The sequence below is a fragment of the Ctenocephalides felis genome, unplaced genomic scaffold (assembly GCF_003426905.1).
Source record: "Ctenocephalides felis isolate EL2017-DRISC unplaced genomic scaffold, ASM342690v1 CF-g0.4_SCAFFOLD_03571, whole genome shotgun sequence".
NCBI classification, from domain to species: Eukaryota; Metazoa; Arthropoda; class Insecta; order Siphonaptera; family Pulicidae; genus Ctenocephalides; species Ctenocephalides felis.
This window is the reverse complement of record NW_020539725.1, coordinates 17,115,513-17,139,929: the sequence shown is the minus strand read 5'-3', so window position 1 is coordinate 17,139,929 and position 24,417 is coordinate 17,115,513. Positions and strand designations below refer to the sequence as shown.

At 29.5% G+C, this 24,417-nt stretch overlaps 2 protein-coding genes across 3 annotated transcripts in view; one reads left to right on the top strand and one right to left on the bottom strand.

Moving 5' to 3' along the window:
* LOC113384545 (uncharacterized protein DDB_G0284459-like) overlaps positions 1 to 18,757 on the top strand; it is a 76,725-nt gene extending 57,968 nt beyond the window's left edge. For both annotated transcript variants that reach the window (XM_026622280.1, XM_026622279.1), the window contains exon 15: positions 18,643 to 18,757. The gene's annotated coding sequence lies outside the window, so the exon portion shown is untranslated. The remainder of the gene's footprint in view (positions 1 to 18,642) is intronic.
* LOC113385706 (transmembrane channel-like protein 3) lies at positions 7,759 to 24,167 on the bottom strand. Its single transcript, XM_026623544.1, has 17 exons — positions 24,130 to 24,167; positions 23,293 to 23,521; positions 22,552 to 22,696; positions 22,374 to 22,478; positions 21,608 to 21,796; positions 21,304 to 21,545; positions 21,006 to 21,197; positions 18,629 to 18,877; positions 16,158 to 17,055; positions 15,899 to 16,003; positions 15,655 to 15,836; positions 15,413 to 15,589; positions 15,211 to 15,343; positions 13,175 to 13,385; positions 11,393 to 11,542; positions 9,814 to 10,132; positions 7,759 to 8,062 (listed from the first exon to the last, which is right to left on the bottom strand). Exons 1-17 carry the CDS (start codon positions 24,155 to 24,157, stop codon positions 7,759 to 7,761), a joined length of 3,858 nt encoding a protein of 1,285 aa, XP_026479329.1. The 5' UTR covers positions 24,158 to 24,167.
* Positions 24,168 to 24,417: the final 250 nt, after the last annotated feature.

The window sequence follows — 24,417 nt, the reverse complement described above, 5'->3', positions numbered from 1 at the left end:
GCGCAATACATAATTATCTTTGGTATACGGTATTATCCGTATATCCACTATTATCCACAATTAATGAAGAATTACACATTTGTTCATCGACAGTTACATAAATGTGTTACTGAATGCATATATTACGACTGCAAAGAAATGCAACGGTAGTTTCGTTACATCATAACTAGTTTGACACAAAAATGAGGTTTATGCAGCTTTTTATATAGAGTTTATCTTAATAAAATTGATGACTATATATTAGACGATTAGTTTTTTTTTATTTTTGTATGGAATTTCCCGTGGCTTGTGGTAACAGCTTTGGCCCTTGCAAACCAGGGTTTCAGGTTAGATGATTCATTCCGCAAATATCTCGATATCAAGCAATAGTGATATCGGTTTGTACTAGACAATATAGATCTAAATCATGTTCACAAGTAAAAATATCGCTTCATCCGTATCCATCTTCTCATCAATTAAAATCCAATGTTTCTTGAACTATTCAAATTGCTTGATCTAAAACCAAACTAATGCTGGGGTTACGTCGTTTCTTAAGGAATAATAATAATTCTATTTCACAGTAACCTTTTCAAACCTCCTCTTGATAATACCAGTGAAACGCATTTAAGTCTGTAGAATTGTTGTTTTAGATTTTGGATTTATGTTGATTAATTATTTTTTGTTTGTTCATGCTTTAAACATTTTATGTTTATCATGTATTTACTATATAATAATGTCTAAAAATAGATCTTCCACATGAAGAGACTCAGTACTAAAATAGACGTTGGAAGACTGATGTCAAAATAATGAAAATATACCATACTTTACAAAATTTACAAAATATACCATACTAACAATACATCTTTGAATTTTGAAACATAGGTTGTTATATGAATTTAATTGATTTTCTTGTTTTCTCTATATCTGGCCGATTTCAATTCTGGCAATCATTATAGTATATCCTGAAGTAGATCAAAACTTATACACTTTGAAATCTTTATAACATTATAAAATTTTTATTGCAAGCATTATAAAATTTTTATTGTTTTGAATAGATATTAAATAATACTGTTTTTTTCCATAATTTACTCGATAAATTTATGACTTCTTCATACTGCGCCAAAGTAAACCGAATGAATGATGTTTCATGTATTCAAATTTACTCACAGTCCAGTCATTCAAGCTTAAATTAGGTAAGAATCTCGGAATTCAAGATACCCAGCTGTAAGTCTGTAAATACTTGTATATTGACGCCCTAAAGTTGTCTCAAAACCTACATATTGTAAGGTGTCAACACCATGAGACAACTTTAGGGTTTCAATATACAAGTATTTACAGACTTACAGCTGGGTATATCGAATTCCGAGGTGAACTTACTATAATGACTGGACTATCAGAATTTCCCTCTTAAAGCGACAGATAAATTCTCAAACTTGCATATATTCCTGTAACAAACCAAAATTTCGCAAGAGTTGTTAGAGCTTACGTTGCCATTCATTTAATAAATATATAATTATTATCAATTGTTCTTAATGAGTCACTATTACGTTGGAAACAATTGCTTTTTCTACTTATTAGCTTCGAAATTATCACCACGTAAAAAGTTGTGCTTTCTAATTCCAATCATAGAAATAACTGAACTATAATCATCTCATTGTTATCAGTCATATATAAAAAATGAAACGCATCATTCTATGAAGATTCGAGTAGGTTTATAAATTGTCACCTCGCCAATAATTACTGCAAATTTACACTATATTTTTTAATAACAACTTTCATGTTTTGATTAAATAGTTTGTAATTGGACTCTTAAATATGTATTAACAGCAATTCCAAACATGCTCTAGTTATTGAATGAAATTAATTAAACAGGCGTTAACCAGTTTCAAAATTATTCCCGTGAATATCGCCGTTATTCGTAGCGGTTCAAAAGTCGTTTAGTTGTTCAGAACCAATGTATTCAAATTAATATTTATTAACACTTAAGAGTTTATTTTGTCCAACTGCTTCAAGTGTAGGAGTAGGTGTGTTGTGTTTTTATAATATATAGGTCAAATCTTGGCTAAGAATTTTTATGTTGCCTTTTAGGGTATGATGATAATTATTCAATTATCATTGGTCATATTTAAAACATTAATATTCTTTCAGTCGTAAAAATCTTAAATACTGTTTTTGTCTTTGGGATTTACACCAAAGACTTTCAGTAAGTATACTGTCTAAAATTCTAAATCAAATGATGTGCTTCACATCCTTTTTACCCCATCCTTTTTACCCCATCCACATTTGAGGTTTTATAGAGGTTAACTTAAACATAATAAAACATTTTAAAAAACTTTTTTCGAATCAATAAAAGAACATAAAGCCAAAAAACTGGCTACGAAATAAAACAAACTTTTGTTATGTATATTGGTTATGTACATGGTTGTTTGTATACTGTCAGCAACGTCTTAAGTAGGAAAGAGGTGCTGGTTACATGTCTTCTGCCTTCTACCTTCTACTTTGAATAGTAACGTTAAAAAATTCTATACTTAACTTGTTTTTAATATTAGTGGACCTTTTTACCCCAGGACCATTAAGCCTCGCTCTATCCCGTATAATTGATCAACTAATCATCGATATCGCACCTATTTAATAAAGTGGAATGTCTCTATTTTTCTCATTTAAAAAAAAATATCTTATTCACTCCAATATATTTTAATATTTTTAACAACTGACCGATTTTGAATTTTATTGCTTATGTTCTGAAGAAATGGTACTAAAGTCTGTTTAAAAATAACTTGCAATTATGCAAAAAATAAGTAATTTATTAATACTTATTAGATGATTATACAGAGTAGATGGCGTGCTGATATAGTATGGTTTTGATTCAGAAATCTGTTATTGAAGTTTATCTTCACACTGATACATACAATATGTTATATAATAATATATGTCTGACAACATGAACGATTTTTTCAAATTTTACTTTAATTACGAGGTCTTCATATTATGAAAGCATTTAATAATTGTTTTGCTATCTTGAGCATATGGTTTGTTTAGAAAGCAACCTTCTAGTTATCCTTCTCTAGTTTGGCATATTTTTTACTACACTACTATATTTTAGACTTTTTTTATTAATATACAGCGAAGCTATCAAAAGATTATTTTCACTTGAGATTAGATTTGTGATCTATAATCTTCTGTGAAAAATAATATCATACTACTTGACATCAAGCTGGTCGGCTTGGGGGAATTACTGTGTAAATTTCGTAATGATTTCAAGCAAACAAAAGCATTTACTGGTTTTGGTTTTGGTTTTTAATTTTGTTAATAAATGAACTATCTCACTCAACTATTTCCTTATCTATGAACTATCTGTTGTTACTTATCACTATTATTTGAGAGAATGTCGACTAACTTTTTAAAATAATTTTTTAAAATTATCTCATGTAATGTAAGTTCCACGTATTTTTTAACTTCCCGTAGGGTAAGTTATTGTAATGGACCGAAAATCGAAATTGAAAATTTTTACATTTCTCGACGTTTTGAAGGTTTCTGAACATTTTGGCATACTTCAGAAAAAATTGATGTGTGTGTGTATTTGTGTGTGTGTGTATGTATGTACGGATACAAATTACCAGTCACGTTTTCGGGCGCACGGATCAACCTATTTGAATGGTTCAAAAAACATTCGATTCTTATTGATAGGGAGATGAGCTGATTAGTTTTTGGCAAAGGCAGGTCCAGCAGTTACGGAGATAAAGAGCAAAGAGTGCAGAAAAAAGAAATCGAGTTTTTGAGAGAACGGAGCATCCGATTTGAATGATCTAAAAACATTCAATTAGTAATGATTAGGAGAAGTGTTTATTAGTTTTTGGCAAAGGCAGGACCAGCCATTTCGAAGATACGGAGCTAAATGTGTAAAAAATGGCAGTTTTTGAGAGAACTAAGCGTCCGATTTAAATAAAATTTTGTTTCAACAATTCTTATAAATGTTAGACAATGTTACAATATTTATAATAATCTATTTGAAAACATTTAATATTGCGCGAACATTTCGTTACGGTACGGGAAGTTCCAGCAATTTGCCTTAAGGCACGATGCCATACACCCCACAGGTTATATTTTTAATGTTATATAATTTATAATTAATGAAGTATAATTAAAGCAAGCTAACGGGAAAGTGATAAATTAAGATAACGCTAATGAGAGAGTATTTTTCCATTTTTTTAATTCAAATCAAGCAACATTAATTTTTTTCAAGATTAATAACTTGCATTGGTGTTCATATTATATACACATTTAGTCTAGTATCTCAATATTATTTTTATAATTCATTTATGAAAAAAAAAACATATTCAACGGGAGAAAAATTTATTAGTTTTTTTTTGTTAATTTAAATTTAAGTATATGTATTTATAATCTTGTGCAAATATTCGATCGGATGTTCAGTGGAATGCTGTGTTAACAGTTAATATGGAATTTTGTTTATTTATCTCGAGTTATTGAGAGCGATCAATTACAAGTCAAGTATCACGTTAATGCTAAATTTCCTTCATGTATATTTACAAATTTTTATGGATTATAATTAAAATCAGTTACTTTGTATCAATGATAGTTTATAAAGCTTATACAAGTCTCAAAGAATACGATGTGATAATTTTTTGCTTTCTCGACGTTTTAAGTCATTGTGAATCGCCTGAAACAAAATTAAAAAAATTAATTTGTGTGTGCATATGTATGTAATCTAAAATTTGAATTTTGTTGACGTACTCAAAAATGGCTACACCGATTTAAAATAAATGAAATCCATTAGTTGAAACTTGTCATCAGTTGGGCGCGAAGATCGGCCAAGCCGTTTCTTTCTGTAAACAAGTGAACTAAACAAACCGTATTCTTTAATCCTGAAAAAGATTAAAGTATATACAACACAATGCACTTACAAATGCCGTCCGCTGATCTTCCACATTACTTTGAAATATAGGTAAACTAAATTACACGTTATTATAAGCATAATAGAATAATAATAGTAATTTGTTTGTTTACGTTTATGATATTCTACTGCTAAAGAGTCCCATTATTTACCGTACGTTTTGAATTCAAGGTAACTTTCACATCATCAACATTTTTCTGCAGAGTAATGTACCTACTAAGAGTGAATCAGTCACATCACTTCGAAGAAATTAAGTTCAAAGTACGAAAATCGGAATCCATGTGCGGTCTGTTTCGTAATGGGGCCCGGATATGCCCTAGTTATTTTTCATAAATTAGTTATGATTCAACTAATAGCTAGTGAAAATATCTTTTTAAATGTACATTTAATTGAAAGTTGTGCGAAGTTTTTTTTAATAAAATCAATTTTATTAAGAGCAATGGGATTTGAATCAGAGGTCCGATACCACTTGGAGCTACCTGATGTAACAGCAGATGCAGTTGTGACATCGGTTTCCACTTGGAAATTTAGATAGCAATAAGTTTTCAAGTGAAAATTGCTCTCATCCGGCATTGCTGCATCAATAAAATATCATCACTTTAGAAATTACGTAGAGAAGGGACAAATGTTTGGTATGCTACCTATAAAAAGTGACATAGTCAGTTAAGTAATATCATCAAACCATCAGCTCATAGAACCCTCAAGTTCAACAACATCAAATGTACTAGTGGTGCATGGCATCGTGCCTTAAGGCAAATTGCTGGAACTTTCCGTACCGTACCGTAATGATCGAGGAATATTAAATGTTTTCAAATAGATTGTTATAAATAAATACTGTAACATTGTCTAATATTTATAAGAATTATATAAACTGAATTGCAAAGTTAAAATTATTTGTTTGAAGTATATAAGTGAGCTCTAGAATTTTAGCAAGAATTAAAATTAAAATCTGAATTAGTTTCGATATATAAAAAAAAAATTAAAAAAAAAAATTCAAAAGCAATTGTTTCGCCAACACCAGCAAAAAGTTTTTTGAATCATTCAAATCAGATGCTTAGTTCTCTCAAAAAATGCCATTTTTTGTACATTTTGCTCCGTATCTTCGAAACGGCTGGACCTGCCTTTGCCAAAAACTAATCACCACTTCTCCCCATCATTACGAATATTTTTTAGATCATTCAAATCGGATGCTCCGTTCTCTCAAAATCTCGATTTCTATTTTCTGCACTCTTTGCTCTGTATCGCTGTAACGGTTGAACCTGCCGTTGCCAAAAACTAATCAACACATATCCTATCAATAGGAATCGAATGTTTTTTGAATCATTCAAATCGGTTGATCCGTGCGCCCAAAAACGTGGACGAAAAAATGCGGACATACAAAACACACACACACATACATCATACATCATACATCATTTTTTCTGAAGTATGCCAAAATGTTCAGAAACTTTCAAAACGTGAAGAAATGTAAAAATTTTCAATTTCGATTTTTGGACGATTACAATGACTTACCTTACGGGAAGTTAAAAAACTATAAAGAAAATGCTGTAATTATTTAACATTGAGAAAGCCATATAGTAACATTTTATTTCCATTTTTTATTATAATCTAATTATCTTACCTAAAATTTGGTTATATTATATTTCATTTCCACAAATATTTTATTTATATCGGATTTAATTTTATATTATCATAATATCATCGTGAGCATTTTTCTTCGAATATTGCCAAATTACATAATTGTTTATTAAGGCTAATCTACGATTACAATATGTGCGTTTATTACTATTTAACCAGTTAATTGTGATTGACGAATATACTCGTCATAGAGAATTGGCAGAATTTCGTGACGAGTATACTCGTGGATACTAATAACGTATTTTCTGCTACCATGTGAACAGTTAAGGGGGTGTCCATTAATCACGTGATCGATTTTTTAAGGATTTTTGGACCTCCCTCCCCCTTGGTGATCTTTAAAATCAACCCCCCTCCCCCACTGAACGTTACGTGTATTTTTAGTTACGAGAAACAATTGTATTTTTTTTATTTTTTCTGAAAATGTTTGGTTTTTCTTTAATTCAGTCAAAAAATAAATACACGTGATATCTTACCATTCCCCTCCCTCCCCCACGTGATATTTCGTGATTTTTTGTCAATCCCCCTCTCCCTAAAAACCTCACATGATTATTGGACGCCCCCATATAATACCAATGAAAATTGTATGTTTTATAAACAACCAACAATTAATATTTCTAATTACAATACCTATGAAGCTTTCGTTATTCATCATAACCGTATATATATATATATATATATATATATATATATATATATAGATTTTTCTATGAAATAACAAGGAGTTGATTATGAATTAACATTAAAGTAGAAAGTATGCTCAAGTTTTTTCTCCGTGATTTTTTTGAGCTTTGTGAATCAACAGTGATGATTCCGTTCTATTTACATATTTATACAATAGCCATGTACTATAGAAATTATAGTTCTTATATTAAATTGATAGTACTAAATAGAAATATATCAACATTGCAAGAAAGTTCGTTTCTGCAGATTATAGAGTGATTCTTATAAAGTTACAAGAGCTGATAGAGTTGTGTCTGTAAGCAATTCGCTTATTAATAGTCTAATCATATACAAACAAGTATAAATGTCTAATTAATAAAATTAGTGATGAATATAAATTTGAAATTTACATAAAAAAAAGAATATAATACCTTCTATTTTGAATTGATCTCGATTTTAACTGATATTGAAACAACTCTACAGACATTCAAATAGACATTCATGGATTATTCATAATAAGTTGACAATACTACTAATGCAAACCTTATTATTTACTTCGATATTAGATATTATTCGAATGATGAATCTTGATAACCTTCAGTAGATTCCGTTGAGCATTTACTTTCATTTTCATTAGGATTAGGTGCAATAGTTTCAGAATCTTCACATTTCTTCGTATATTTCTCAACGACCTCTTCTGGTTGATCTGCACTGGTTTGTTTTTGCCATCTTCTACATTCTTTTAGTAATTTTCGGCCTAATCTCACCGATGATTTTTCTGCAGGTGCCATCAATGATTTTCCGTCACTGGAATTTGTTGGGTCTAGTATGTTTTCTTCCGAATTGTTTAAAGATTTTAATAATTCTACGGATCTGCAAATACCAATGGTATTTAAAGGCGTTTGTTATGTACGAGTTAATTTAGGGCTAATTTGAAAACTATTTTAATCAGATGAGAGATGTGGATAAGCTAAGGTTTCAAGATATATAAGATGATTTGTGCTTTGTATAAGTTGAGATCATCTTGAACCGAAAACTTCTGAAATCACAATAGCTCATTAGTCCAGTCATTTAGTAGTTTTTACAAAAAATCAGTTTTCAAATGAATTGTAGGAAATTTTATCTAGTTTAATTCGTACATAGCTTCTTTTATTAGCCGGAAAGGAAATATTAAACTAGTGGGGCGCATGGCATCCAGTCTTAAGGCAAATTGCTGGAACTTTCGACAAAAATTTGTATCCGCACACACATACACACACGCACACATACACACACACATACATCCATTTTTTCTAAGGTATGCCAAAATGTTCAAAAGGTTTTGAAACGTAAAGATATATAAAAATTTCCATTTTCGATTTTTTTGAGATTACTATAACTTGCCCTACGGAAAGTTAATTAAAAACTGTTTTATGATGCCGAAAATTGGCGGCGACTTGCCGTAAAAATTTGAGGTAGCAAAGTTGAAGTTCGTAAAGAGCACCTCGAAATCTATAAGATTACCAATATTTAGAATTCTCGGAGTACTGTACAGGCAACAGCCTTTTTTTTGCCCCAAATGACTGGACTATATATTTACTGGACTATTTATTTTACTTTATTTATAAATATACATATATAATTTTACAAAGAAATGAAATTCTTTAAATGTTAAATAACTTTGTTCATTTTCGAACATTTTAATAATACCGATATTCAATATTTCAGATAAAAAATTGAATAACTAAATTTTTTTAGATATTTGAAGGATTTTGAAAAATTTGAGAAATTTTTAAATTTCTTGGAAACTGAACAATTTGTTACTCTTTCCAAAAATTAACCGAGTGTAAAACCATCAGTTGGCAACCATAACAAAAATTCTATTTTAATCAGTTTATGACGAAGATTCCATTTTCAGAATTACCTAAATTGTGGAAGAAATTATAAAGGGATTTTGTGGACCCATCATAATTAATCAAATGTTAGAAAAATAAACTTCACCTTGCTCTCAATGACTTCAATAACCAGCAATTGCAAAAGCTACATAAATGAGGAGTTGATAAGAGTAGCAGATTTTTTGCAGTCATTTAACGATAGATATAAATATTATTTTATTCCAGTTCGGCAACATTATTTAGTAAAAAAGAAAAACACACGATATCCTCTATTACTATGGTTACCAACTCCTCAAATATCGTGCATTTGATCGAAATAGAATGAACAGAAACTGTTAATGCAAATCCTGCATAAAAACTTGTGATATATGAATAAAAAGTTGATATTTTGTCAAACTGAGGCCGGGGCGATCGTTTCCCATGCGAATATTCATTCGTGCACGGTCCCTATAATTATTTTTGTCAGATCTGTACGAACGTGCCGTGAGAAATAGTAAAATAATTACAGTATTTTAATATACTGAAAATGGTTTATATTTTTATACTGATATTTTGTAATGTGTTAAATTAATTATCCATACGAGCTTAATAGCATAACAATCACGAAAACGCCTTTGGCTAGAATTTATCTTCATAGATAAAATATGCATGTGCCATATTATTTCGGAGACAAATATATATATATATATATATATATATATATATATCTTAAGTGTATAATCAAATATAATATGAAATTAAGTTACGTACTCGTCAATAATTTTCATGGATTTCTCAATTTGTTCTTGTTTTTCGTCCTTGTCAGCAGTGTCTTTTTCATTATCTGACTTGCTGATTGTAATAATAGGATAGCTATCAAATGAAAATTGCTTCTCTTTTTCGTGCTCTTCTTGGCTTTTGTCTTCATTAATTATGATTTCATCCAAAGATTCGTCAATTTTGGTGTATTTTTCATTTTCAGCATCCGCAATTTCGGTTGAAGTCCGACTCATTCTTAAAGCTTTGTGAATTGGAATTCTCATAATAAACTTTTTAAGCGCTGGAACTTTTTTAGCTTTTGAATCATTATCTGAAATGACAGAATAATAAAAATTATAATCAATATAATCATAAAAGCATTTTAAAAATTCAATGAAGTTGTAAGTTCAAGCTTGGTTTATTTTAGCATTACCGTATGAAGTTTGTTTTACACTACATGCGATATACGATTTCCATTTCAATGTACTGAACTGATAATTTGCTGATTATTTCTTTAGCCTTCTTTAAATTTAATTTTTGATATTTTAACAAATTAGAATAAAACTTATATGGGAAACTGATACAATCAGTGGCGTCGGAAGCAAATTTTTGATGGGTGGCCTATTTTTTTTTTTGGTAGGCAGCCAGTGGGTTAGTTTTTCATCTTCAAGACCACCCAGCCCACACGGTTCCGACGCCACTAGATACAATTATTTTGGATATTCGAGGCTAAATATTGTTATTATTGAAACTGTCTCTTATTGATTCTTGTCTAAATCCCTATTTCATTGACAAATGTAGTAGTAGTATTGAGATATTTTAGATTAACTATTTAGAAATTGCACGTGTAAGTAAGGCACAAATCGAATAAGAGCATTGTCTGGAAGCACCTGATTTTATTGGAATTTCGTTGAGGTTTTATAGTTAATGTTTTTGCAAAGTGTATTGCATTTTCTTGAAATATTATAACTGAGGATAATGATTAATTTTTTTGAGAATGTTATTTGTACTGAAATCTATTTATTGTTGGTTTATTCGTGTAAATTCTCAAGCAGATGTTATTTAAATTTTATATAAATAGTTTAATGCAATTTTGAATTGATGAAAATAACTTAACGAATTATAAACACTATTTTAACATTGATAATTTAAATATAAAATATCAATTCAAAAATTATATGAGTTTACTTATTTTCGTACGAGAATGATATTTATCCTAAAATCCATTTATTGTTGGTTCATTTATTCAAATTCTCAAGCAGAAAAAAATGGCCATACGATCTTAAATAAAATGTCAAAAAATAAATGAAAGAGAGATATCTCATAGGAGATAATCTTTTAAATGCATCAACACCAATAGCATATTGTCTTAAAAAATGTATATTATTTTGATTGACAATAAAACTTTGCAAATAAAAAAAGATGTTACTTAAATTTCATATAAATAATTTAATGTAATTTTGTAATAATGAAAATAACTTTACGTATTCTAAACACTATTTTAATATTGATAATTTAAATATAACAATTATATAATTAGAGACTTATTAAAATTAGATTTAGAATAAAATTGTTCGGTCTTTTATTTTACCTTTATCGGCAGATCCATTTTTGTTTGGACTTTCTTGCGATTTCTGCAACTGCACTGCATCAAATTTTTTTCTATAATGTGGAGAACTAGCTTCTTCGGAACTGCCGAAACTTTTTTGAAAAGCTTGCTTCATTATTCTTGCCAAAAATTCTATAAAACGACAATTATGATAACCCCTTTTAATTAAGTATGACTTTATAAAATATAGTAGATTTTTTATCAAATTTTATCAATCTGTTAAAATATATCAAATTGTTTTTTTTACTAAAGTTAACTTATTACTTGCAATTAAATATGTTGTAAATAAAATTTGATAATACAAGTTAACTCACTCACATAATAATAGAAATTCAAAAAAATATATATGCAAGCTACTATTGCAAATTTAATTATGTTTAATTTAATTCAACTAATTTATGCAAAAGCACCTAGGACTTATTTTATCAAACCTAAATTGATATAGATAATTAATTTATCACAAATATCTTACTACACATTTATAGTTTAACTGATTTAAGAATTACGATGAATTATTATACGTTCATTCGTACAATTATTTTGCATCGCGTTTAATCTGCATTAGAATTACGCATATTACTCATAGTAATATTCCAATCATTCATAATATTTTGTTTATTCCACTATTTTGTACACATTTGCATTAGCCAACTATTTTATCCAAATATCTTTCGAATTTTATAAATATTTATTATGAATTTAATTATATATTTCTGTTCTATATACTCTAGAAAAATTATTATAGATATTATGTAGGATTAATATTTTATAAAATATTTGTATCAATGAATTGCTTTTCTAAATAGGATTATATTTATCTCAGATTGTGTTTTCATATTTTTATTACTTACTTTTGTGATCTATACTCAAAAATAAAGTCATAATTTTTGCCAGTTAATTTTGATTTTGAAATGTATGAATAAAGTCTTGTAGCGATGTACTATAATATTATATATGATATATAGCATCAAAATTCGCGTTGTTTAGAACGGTAACTTCTGCGTTTCCAAAGAAAAAGTCGTTACTGCGAATTTTAGTTATATATTAGTTAAATGTAAGTTACATATTTAACATTTTTGATCTGTTCATGTAGATTATATTTGTTCTCTAAAAAATCATATTCATTCATGATGACATAAAATTTTCGGTGGATATTGACAACAAATGCTATGCTATAAAATATAACATTTTTAACTTCCCGTAGGGTTAGTTATAGTAATCACAAAAAAATGGAAAATGAACATTTTTGCATATCTTCACGTTTTGAAGGTTTCTGAACATTTTGGCAAACTTTATAAAAAATGGATGTATGTGTGTATGTGTGTGTGTATGTATGTTTGGATACAATTTTTCGTCCACGATTTCGGGCGCACGAATCAACCGACTTCAAATATGAATTTTAAATTCACATTTCAGTTTGAAAATGTATATATTTTAAATGCGTTATTCTAATCGTATGAAATATATCCTCAGATGGATTCATTTGGCATATCTTGCTAATGTAAACTTTCTCAAGTGTTTTGAGCGATAAGATCGTCACTGTATATTTTATGAACGTTAAAATATATAGTGATTATAATTATCTATTTAAAAACGTTTAAAACAATTTTTATTAATCGTTGATCAATATTTATTGATTACTAATTTTTTCCCTCGAATATTTAATTCTGGTACGGGAAGTATTAGCAATTTGCCTTAAGGCACGATGCCATACACCACTAGTTGCTTAATAAATCATTTTATTTTCATGGTAGTAGTACATACCACTTCGCTCATCCTCAGTCTTCTGCAAACCACCAACTCCTGAACCTGCCATTTGTGACCGTAAGGCTAGTGCTTTCCGCCATTGGTCCGCCTGTGTGCCACCACCTCCAGCACCACCGTTATTTTCTTTACCATCATCAAAGGAATCTTCTGATCGAGTCAAACGGAACATCTTCCTTCGTTCTTCAGTTCTTTCTCGACGTAATTGGAGCTAATCATCATATAAAAACCATGAATTATTTTAACAAGTTCATAAAAATGGTATATGCAAAGTAATAATTCTTCGTTTTGTATCAACATTTATCCTTTTAGTTAGATTCTGAGTCTAGATTAAAATGAAGGAGAAACATTGCAAAAATCATTCCAATAACCAGTTAGATCGCAGTATAATCGTAATTCGTACAATATTTTTAAGAAACAAAATATATTCTGAAATGTCGAATTGTTTGAGGCTGTGACTGAGTAAATTAAGTAGTTGGCAGTTGCATGAACTTTTCGAAATGTGGAAATAATATTTAAAATTTAATAAATAAAAATTAAGATTTAGCTATTTAAGTAGCATTTTCTACTAATTATTTTGAAAATGATTTTTCTTTTTTAACAAAAACTTTTCTGATTTTCATACAATTAAATTTTTATATTTAATTTAATTTAATTTGTTCTACTTTATTTCGTATGTAATATATACTTATATTAACAAAGACGTAAAATGTAGAAATAGCATGTTTCAATCTTGCAAAACCAATATTACAACTGGTTAAAATATGTGCTTAACCAAAAAATATCAACAATGAGTTTTGAGTAAAATTTTAGCTGTAAATTATATCCCTGCGTAGTGTTCATACTAGCAACTTTAGCAAATCTGAATACAACGTTTTATATAAACTATTAAATTAAATAATTTAATATTGCAAATGTTTTGAGAATATGATTTATCTCTATAAATTTTAATAAAATATTTTAGTTAAATATGTCAATGAAATCCTCAAATAGTGTCTTGTATAGATAATGTGGTGATGACGCTTTCATTTTTACCACCATATACTTTTTCATAACTAAAGCGAAAGCATAGAAAATCGAACTATTTGTAATGATCTCTAGAGATCTAAAGATCTACATATATGCGAGCATTTGTACTCACACACACATATGAGTATATATTATTTATAGAAAATAATAGCAACAAATTTATTTTCTATTGCGTTAAATAATGTATTATTCGGTAATTTATAATGTATTTTGCCCTATAAATTTATTGAATCATATTATAATTTATTTAGTTATTGAGTATAAAAACGCAACCTCGATCAGCTCGTATCAAGAAGTATGATATTGTTGGGACATATTTTCGTCTTATTATATTGGCCATGAAAGTGACAATCTTCATGGCATTGAGTTTTACACGGGTTGGTTGCCCGGCAGAGGGGGTAGCGGATAATTTGATAGGACTAATTGTTCACTTCTAAAAGTAAAGTCCGCGAAACAACATGTATAATAAATAATACATAAATATATCTTCTTTCATTATAACTTAGTGACAAATCAGTGATTGTAATGAGAACTGCAACAAATACATAATATACAAACAAATTAGAGTTTAATACAGTCCACAGCTACAAGGGTGAAATTATAACCCAACAACCTGAGTTATCGAAGGAGAGTTTTAATAAATTATATAACTACGTAACATAAATACAGATATAAAATTTTTACTTGAGATCTCAAATAGGCATTGCTGCAACATTATGTAAATGCGGCGGGCATAGCTACATTGGCAATATGCATCTTACTAGTAAAACGCATTCGAATTTTCTTCCGGTACTGTGTGCAGAAAAAAGTACTATAACTTTGTCCATTGATGATTGAATTGCAGTTTAACACAATACACGGACCTGCCTTCGGAAGAAGTATCCATCAAGGAAAATAAAATATGTAATATTAATCGTAAATATGTAATAGGTAAGGAGAAGTGGAATGTATATAATGTGAAATGAAAATTAACTATAAAAATGTATTAGAGCTTAAAAAAGTTATACCTTCAGATCTTGATTGGCTTCTCTCAATGAAGCCGTCAATGATATTAAGTAATAAATTATCAATACTAAAAGTACCAGCAGTGGTATTATGGTCCCTGGTGATGCTATGTAGTCCAAAGATCGATGTAAGGACCTGAAAATACAAATATGTGTAAATAAAATTATATGAACAGCAAATTTTAAGATTTTTATATTGATATACTTTGGAAGTGCATTATGAAGTGTTTCGGTAAACAGATGGTATATCCTTTTATAATTGGAGAATGGTCCACAATGCCAGGATGGTTCCACCCATACAATTGCGTATCCCACTGGTAAAACGCACAGGAATAGCATGGTCAACAAGAGCATCAGATAAAAGTTGTTTGATCGAGAAGCTCTTAAAAAGATTAAAAATTAAGTTAATAGTTTTTGCTATCAATCAATTTTAATATGCAAAAATACCTAAAAACTACTTCATGAGGCACATTGCAAGTCATGACGGTCCATGAGCGAAGATACATCAATAAAATTAATTTGACCAGATTCAATATAGCCAGCCCCGGAGAAAAAAACATTCCCATCCACACCATACCTTGGTTATTTACTAGATGCAAAATATTTTCTGCTATTTTAAAATCGCCATACTGAAATAATAATTAAAATTCATACATCACTATGAATTTTCAAAATAAAAACATTTTTTTACCTGGGGAAATTGTTTTTCTAAATCCCAACACCAAAAGTTATTCATATATCGAACAGCCAAAGCTCGCAAAAAATCAACCATCAATGTAGTGAATGTTGTCAGCACCTGCCATAAATTTAATGATTTACTATATGAGATGGAACTAGAGCTACTTTTAAATTTAAAAAGTTTCCGAGAATTTTAAATGAAATTAGTGTTCATTATGGGCTAGAAATATATTAATAGAATTAGATGCTTCATGTATAAAACGAAGTATTACCAAATCCATGACTGTAAGTTTAACCAGTTCTTGTCCAAAATTAGTTTCCCAGCACAATTTTCGAAGTTTTCTTCTCGTTTCCATATTTAATTCCGGTCTCCTATTAACTATTTTAGAATTTGTTTGCGCAACAGTTTCAGGAGTTGTTATATCTAATTGTAAATCATCTGATCTTAAAAAAGAGGCTCGAGATAAATCAAGATTTAATCCTGATGTTATGTTGTTGCAAACCAAAATAAAACATGTTTTTAATTGGTCTGTATCATTGTTAGCAGTATTATCAAATTCGGTGGTAGTTTCTCCGAGAGACTTGGTAAATTTTGATATGTAATCATGATATAAAGATGGTAGCAATGTGCTAATATTATAACCATCAAAATCTGTGTTAGTGTTGTTGTGATCAGTAACCTCATAATCTTCATAATCAAAGGTGTAATTGAATGAATCAACATTTTCATTATAAAAATTATACCAGAGGGATAAATTAGACTTAGGTTTACTATTTGTTAAATTTTGCAAATTAGTTGTAGAGTTTTCTTCTGAAGATGATACTGCATCATCGTAATCATATGGCATTTTCAATTGAGCCACATGATGATGAGATGTATTGCAGACTACTGGCACTTCATAACAATTTGTGTTATTTATGTTTTCTGGAAGAGCAGAATGATGATTTTCAGTCGTAGTTTCGGTGGTTGTCATAAATTTTTTGTCTTCGTTTGTGCTTATGTAAGTCATTTCTGTAGCGAATATAATTGTTGAAATCGCACTTGTTTCTGTTACTTGATTCCATGGCATGTTAGGTCTCAGTTGTTCTAAAGAAATTGTCATGTTTTCGATTTTGTCGAACTGCGCAAAGATCAGCGAATACAAATTAAGAAGATTGAGCACCATGATCCTGTGAAAATGATCAAAATATTTTAAATAGAATAACTAATTTTTTATTAAATTCCTGGATAAAAATGAAATTAACTAAACATAATACCAAATCAAGACAACAATCAACTATTATCAAGCAACACAAAAGTAACTGGTTCGACGTTTGCTCGACGCCTTTTAAAGCTTAAAACTAGATTTTTATATATTTATGCTTCGACTTGAATTTAAGTAAATTGAAGAGAAAAAAAAGTGGCACTTTCTCTAGTCTGATAAAATCATATCAGGAGAATATTTTTTATTCTGTTTTTTTACCTGCATTGGTCGCAGGGATGAAAAAACTTTACAGATTATCTCTATTTTAATTGCATTGTGGAATGTTTATAGATATGCTTATTGGAACCAAATATTAAACCTCTTCAAAATATGATGAACTTGGAATGAAAATATGCTATTGGAATTGTCCAGATTATTTATTTTACCAAATTTAATATTAGTTTTGAAATATATATTTGTATTAAATAGATCCATTTCAAAGCAAAGTGTATTTATGAATAATATTACTAAAAGAATTTGAACACTATATTTACTAACTATACATTTGTACATAGACTAAATTGAAATCAATGTGAAAATAAACATTCGTATAAAAATTATTAAATTGTCTTCGTTAGACAAAAAAGATTTGTTAAGATGCAATAGTGATCGAATTCAAGAAAATATTAGAATATCTATAATTAATGAAAATATATCTAAATAATAATCTTTCGGGTAAATAATTGAGTATGTATATAAGAAAATAGAAGACAGAGATGCTTATCAGCTGTTTTATAAACTAAAATAATCTTTTTAAGATTTCATATGTTAAATTATTATAATGACATTTAAAAGTTTTAAACATTTTATATCTTATTATTACAAAAAATAACGCGGAAACTATAACAAAATTAATGAAATTAATATATTAGCTACTGTTATTGATCGTACATATTAACAATCAAGATTATATGATTTCATAGAATTCACAGGATGATTATTATAAGTACATAGTATTTTCTTAAATATATTTTAAATTTGATTGTTCTTAACATTTAAAGATATTTGATGATCAAAAACTTTATTTGCATTACCAAAACAAAAAAAAATCAATCAAAGGATATTTATTTATAAAAATAGACTAATACTTTATTACATTTTAATGACCTAATTAATATAGATCGTGATATTTAAATATTTTTTGATAATACGAACGTTTCATAGCGAAAATCAATAGGACATTTTTCAATTAAAAGAAATTAGATACATATTACTTTTTCTTTCGCAACGTGTCTTAGCCCCATATAAAACTTTATAGGATGGGTAAAGATTTTTTATTAATTAAAAATAAATATAAGATTAGAATCAAAATTTACATCCTCCTTGCAGTTTTTTTGGCCATCTTATTTATAGCTAATGATGGCTTTAGCTTGAAGCTTATGTGTCTATGGGATATTTGGGATGCTTTAATTGATTTTTGCTCATGCGCGTTAATTTATACGCCAGATGCAGTTGTACAATTATATTAGAAATATTGAATTTATGAATAAATACTTTACCTTGCCAATTGCAGCCTCAGTTGCTGCCGAGGATGAAACCGTTCCAAGAATCCCAGAAGTTCAAAAAGGACAGGAAATATGATCGAGATCAAAGACATAACGACAGTGATTTCGTTTCTTCTCCACCAACTAGCGTTTGGTTTAACAGTTGATGATCGTTCGACTACCACGACGACAGCATATGCAGAGGCACCAAGTAGGACTACTACCATCAAGTTCACCGCTACTCTCACCAGCAGTACTCGCCAGCTGAGGGATAGTAATATTTTTCTAGTTTTGTGGTAAATTATATTCAAAGGCAGAAGGCTTTTTCTGCTAAGATGCTCTTATGAGTCATCTTAAATTATCTAGTCATGCTATAAGCTTATAAATATGATCTCATCAGACGTTTTGTTTCTGATATATGATCAGAACATTATCAACAGTTTGAAAAGGGAATACGAACTATACGACTATTTAAAATTCTACGAAAAAAATTGCAGTATTTTGTATTTATTAATTGTAAAGTATGTACAGTTTTAGAGTTAAAATAGATCAAATGAAATCGTGCTGGTGTTGTTTTAACTTTTTCTTGTGTCTTGATTGGAAAATTCACAGGGAAATTATATACAGACACCTAGCAATTTATATATCGTTAAATTGGACGTGGAGGAGCACAGTTTTTTTTTTGATATCTATCTATTTCCACCTGCTTGTTGGACACAGTACATTACAAATCACCTTTTGTACATAAATAGTTTTTTTACATTATTTTCTATTATAGAGAGAAATCTCGAGAAAATCGTAAAAAGATATTTTATTAACTTACCGAAGGAGAAGTTTATGTTTTCATCAAAATATCCGATTCGCTAATTTTATGTTTTCTCGACATTTCAAGCCATTCTGAATCGAATGAGACCAGATTTGGAAAAAGTATGTGTGTGTGTGCGTGTGCACCAACAGATTTTTTGCCGTAGATCGCCGTTTTCTCAAAAACGGCTGGATCGGTTTCAAAAATTTAAAAGAACTATCGTTTGTCAGTTTTGTGTGACGATCGGCCGAGACGTTTCTTTATAAATAGCAGAAAAGTGAAAAAAATTTTGTCCACGTTTTAGCCCGCAATTCTGAATCGATTATGAAAATTCAAAAACCGTTTGAAAGATATTGGTTGGGAATCGCGCTGATTAGTTTTTGGTAAAGATCGGCCGGGCCGTTTTCTTGTAATAAAGTGTTAAAAAATGTTTTTTCGACGATTTTTATTTTTTTTTTTGACGGTAGATACCCTAGTCTTCTAGATCACACTAAAACATTACGGCCCTACGACAATTGGTTTAACTTTAAAAATTTGTCAAAGTTTGCAAAAATTGGTATCATTTTTTTGGCATTTGTTAAAATTAGACCTTTCATCGAAGTTCTCTCAAAAATGCCTGAACCGATTTCAGAAAATTAAAAGCCATATGATGTATCTCGATGAGGACTGTCGTTTGTCAGTTTTGTGCGGCGCTCTGCCAAGCCGTTTCTTTGTAATTTGGAAAAAAGTGTCAATCAAAAACTGTTCGAACGACATTAGTTGGGAATGACACAGATTAGTTTTGAATGAAAATCTACCGAGCTGTTTTCTTGTAATTAACTGTTAAAAAAAATTAAGCCGATTTTTATGGAACTTGATTGGCGATATATTCTATGGTCTTATAGAACTTACTAAATTATTACGGCCTTACGACAAGTAATTTAATTTTAAAAATACATCAAAGTTTGAGAAAAAGGGAAGTTTTTTTGACGTTTGACAAAATTAAAATTAGACGATTTACTTGGTATGATGATAGAGTACCTGGTCTTATTAAACATACTGAACTATTAAAGTCCTACGGATACTGGTATAATTATAAAAATGGTTGATTCTTGAAAATTTGCTTTCAGAAAATACTCCGAGTTAACGTGTTCGTTCGTTTTCAATTATGTATAATAAATTCACGGAATACTTTTAATCACTCATAAATTAATTTATTTTTTATTGATTAAGTCGATTATTTGCACATTGCGGGAAGTTCACTTAACTTGCCTCAAGGCAAAATACCAATACCAACTAGTTCTGATTTCGATGCTAGAAATTTTGTACATTATACTAGTATGTACTAGTACATTATCAATTAACTAAAGTGACAAATTGACAATTTTATCAAACTCTCTATAAACTACATTAAAATTATGCTGACTTTGAACTCATAATGAGCTAATGACGACATTCATCGATAAGACTATTAAATTTCAAGAAGTCAATATTAATTACAAAGACTTTTCCTTTCAAATGTATGCGTGATCAGAAAGAATTATCGTCTAATATTTGGATATTATTAAATGAATATAGAATTTTGAAAGTTGAGAATTTCCTTCTTACTTTCTTGGTTCTCGATTTCTTTCTGCTTCTTCCAATAAGGCTTCTTTAAAACCAAGTACTATAGAGGCAACTCGATTGTGTGCAGTTTCCGCATTCCCTATCATATAATCCCATCCGGTAAACAATTTCCAAGAGAAAATGCATTCATCATCTTTACTGGATAACTTTGACATCCTAGAGTTTTCGGCCATTCTAAAAAGGGAAGAAATTTTTATTGGATAGATCATATGTTACGCAACCCAAACTCATAGCATCACATTTTTTTCAGATTATTCAATAAAGAAGATTTTCTACTTACTTTCTTAATGTTGCAACAAAGCTATAAATATAGACAGCAAGTCCAGTAGCTAAATAAGCCAGAGGTAGTCGATATCCATGAGCTGTACCAGGTTCTCGATTTGTGTAGTAGCCATAAAATAACGGTGAATATTTGAGAGGACCTTCGAAATCCCAAAGAGTAACGAGATCTCCTGAAGAAGCTTCTTCCTCAGGAATCATTGTTTTACGTTCGCCAGATGTTTGAGGATCGGCGGTTAATATCTAGTGAATAAATAATGTAGTTAATTATATTTATATCTAATAGGTTTAGTGGCCTGCCGTACCTCAGGTACAACGACAAAAACGGTTAAAACCGTTGCTATAACTATATTGACCCAAAACAACCAACGCAGGAATGTAAAATATGATGCGACTACTGATCCAAAATGGGATTCGATTTCTTTGATCCTTCTTTCCCATGGCACAAGCCAGTTTCCTAGATTAGCTGCTTCACGCTTCCAATGACTCCATTTCTGAAAAAAGTTATGCAAAGAATTAAATGTCTGAGGAACCAAATGTGCAATATGGTAATATTATTTTTTTAATTGCGAGTATGAACCAGTATGAATATTCGATTTATTTATTAAAACTTGGTACATGTTTTATCGTCTAACTTGACTTTAAATTATTTAATTAACACTTGGTGTATATTACTTCAGATATAAGGAGATTTGTCGGTGAAATGTATTGTTATTCTTCCTTGATTCAATTTCAAACATTTGCATGATCGCGGAATTTATTTATTCTCTTCAGATTTAGACTTGTTAAGCACCAATAGTGGATTAATGTGGATTAAATTGTTTTTGATAGACGTTAAACTTTTTAAGTATTTTGTTAAACGTTAAACATATTAAGCACCAATTAAGTGTTATAGATTCTTTTGTTTTTGATAGACGTTTAAATTAAGATTATCATTTTTCTTGAATTTTGTCAGTTAATGAATTTACAGGACGTAAAAGGTGGTACAAAAAATGTTGAATTTTAGTTTTAGCAAGCTTAGTTGTAATTATTTATTAGATTAGATATTATTATTTGAAAACTGTTACTTACCGCCGCTAGAAAAATGTTAATTCTAGCCATCATATCCCTGGTACTTCTTGATAAAGCCAATCTTTCCTGCAAAACATCTTCATGCCGGGCGACATAACTTTTTGCCTGATATAAAAGCAAATTTATATTGTGCTAAATTTGGAAAAGTTTATAATGATAAAATAATTTTAGTACGTACTTGATGTGCTAGTCTTCGTTTTCTTCTCATTGGCCATGGTTGCATTTTAACAGAACTTAAGACTTCTTTGTGTAATCGAATATTTTCGAAAATTTGTTCTTCTGTTACTTGTTGGGGGACTTCCTCTTCCATGGACACTACGGTTCTGATAGATATAAATGAAATCATTATCAGTTTATTTTATTGTGAAAAATAAAATTGTATTGCAGAAGTATGCTGCTTTTTCATATTTTATATTTACCTATGATTTTCTCTAAAAATATATTATGTCAAATGCAATGTGTACCTATTACAAAGCAGAATATAATTTTTTTATTTTGCATCGGTTGATACTATAAAATGAGTTGTTTTTCTTTCATTTAGCTTTGGAAATCGGTTTATATTTAATTTGCATTAAATACTTCATTTTGTAAATTGAAGTTTATGTAACCTCTCTATTTTCAGATATGTTTTAAATATCACTCACTTAGATGAAATATTTGACACACTAATTTCAAGAGCTATTATCATCAACTTGGCTGTAATTTATATATATTTGTCATTTACTTTGGCTGTAAATTGGTTTTCGAATCAGAGATTATTTTACTGTACTTATTCTATTGCATAGTCAAACGAGCCTTGATTGCTAATTTTGATTATAATATTTTTAAGAATCCTAACTTTCCTTTTAATAATTGTAAAGTTTAACCAATTTTTTTCACTATTTCTATTAAATATTAAATAATATTGGATACGACTTACTCTGCTGAACTTGCCGCACTTATTGAACTTTCTCTCCTGCCACCATTTTTCACTCCACTGGCCGGACTGCTGGCCATGCTACTTTTAAAAGACTTCCTCCTCTTGCCCTTTGACCTGGAACTTACTCGTCTTTCCAAAATAGCTGTGACACTGGCCGAATAATCTTCTTCTTCCGAATAGCATCGTGCGGAAGATTCTTCTTCAAAAGGTGGCGGTGCCACCAACGCATCTTGGGAAGAAATTGGATAGTCATTTTTTTACTATTTGATAGATATATGACAGATTTTTATTGCCTAGCTGTGGTATCTGTGGATAATCAATTATAATTACAAGGTGGTACTTATGTTATTTCAGAATTAGTTCAAAAGTGTAGCTGAAGACCTCATTCTCGGTAAAGGAAATGCTTATCCCTGTTTTTGAGTATTTGTAAGTTTTTAAATTTATATAACTTTTTCTCGTCGTTTATGATTTTTATGCATCATCGTAAAAATTTGACAAAAATATCTTCATATCAGTCAATATTTAGTCACAATCAACTGATATAAAGAAAAAGTTATTTGAAGATGCAACTGTAAAAAAATGAAACTACTAATGGGTTTAAACATTCAGAGAAACAGAATGAACTTGATATCGATTTAGACTATCTAGTTCAATTGATAGTACAATTTTTTCAGGTAAATAAATTTTATATGAATAAATGTTCTGAAAGAATATTTTGCACAATTTTTAAGCACTTCTTCTAACTATTCGTATGCCGAAGATTCCGAACAGAAACGAATTCTAATGTCAAAAATAAATGATGCAGCTAAATCTCTAGCCTTATTAGCTATTACTTACCTTCGCTGCCGTCGATTTTGCTAATCATGCTTGAAAACTCTGGTACTTATATCTTCAATTCCTCTCTGGTGTAAATATCAGAACACAACGAGATTATCTTAAAATAAAATATAAACTAGTTGGTATTGGTATTTTGCCTTGAGGCAAGTTACATGAACTTCCTGATATGGGTAAATTATCGACTTAATCAATAAAGAAGAAATTAATTTATGAGTGATTATAAGTATTCCGAGTGGATTTATTACGCATAGTTGAAAACGAAAAAACACGTCAAATCGGAGTATTTTC

Excerpts from the sequence above, each read along its gene's own strand:
- LOC113385706 (XM_026623544.1), bottom strand. The coding sequence starts at position 24,157 with ATGATTAGCAAAATCGACGGCAGCGAAG. Across the intron at positions 22,697-23,292 it reads AGTGCGGCAAGTTCAGCAGA|AACCGTAGTGTCCATGGAAG; the intron begins GTAAGTCGTATC and ends TATATCTATCAG. Across the intron at positions 17,056-18,628 it reads CTGAGGCTGCAATTGGCAAG|GATCATGGTGCTCAATCTTC; the intron begins GTAAAGTATTTA and ends TCATTTTCACAG.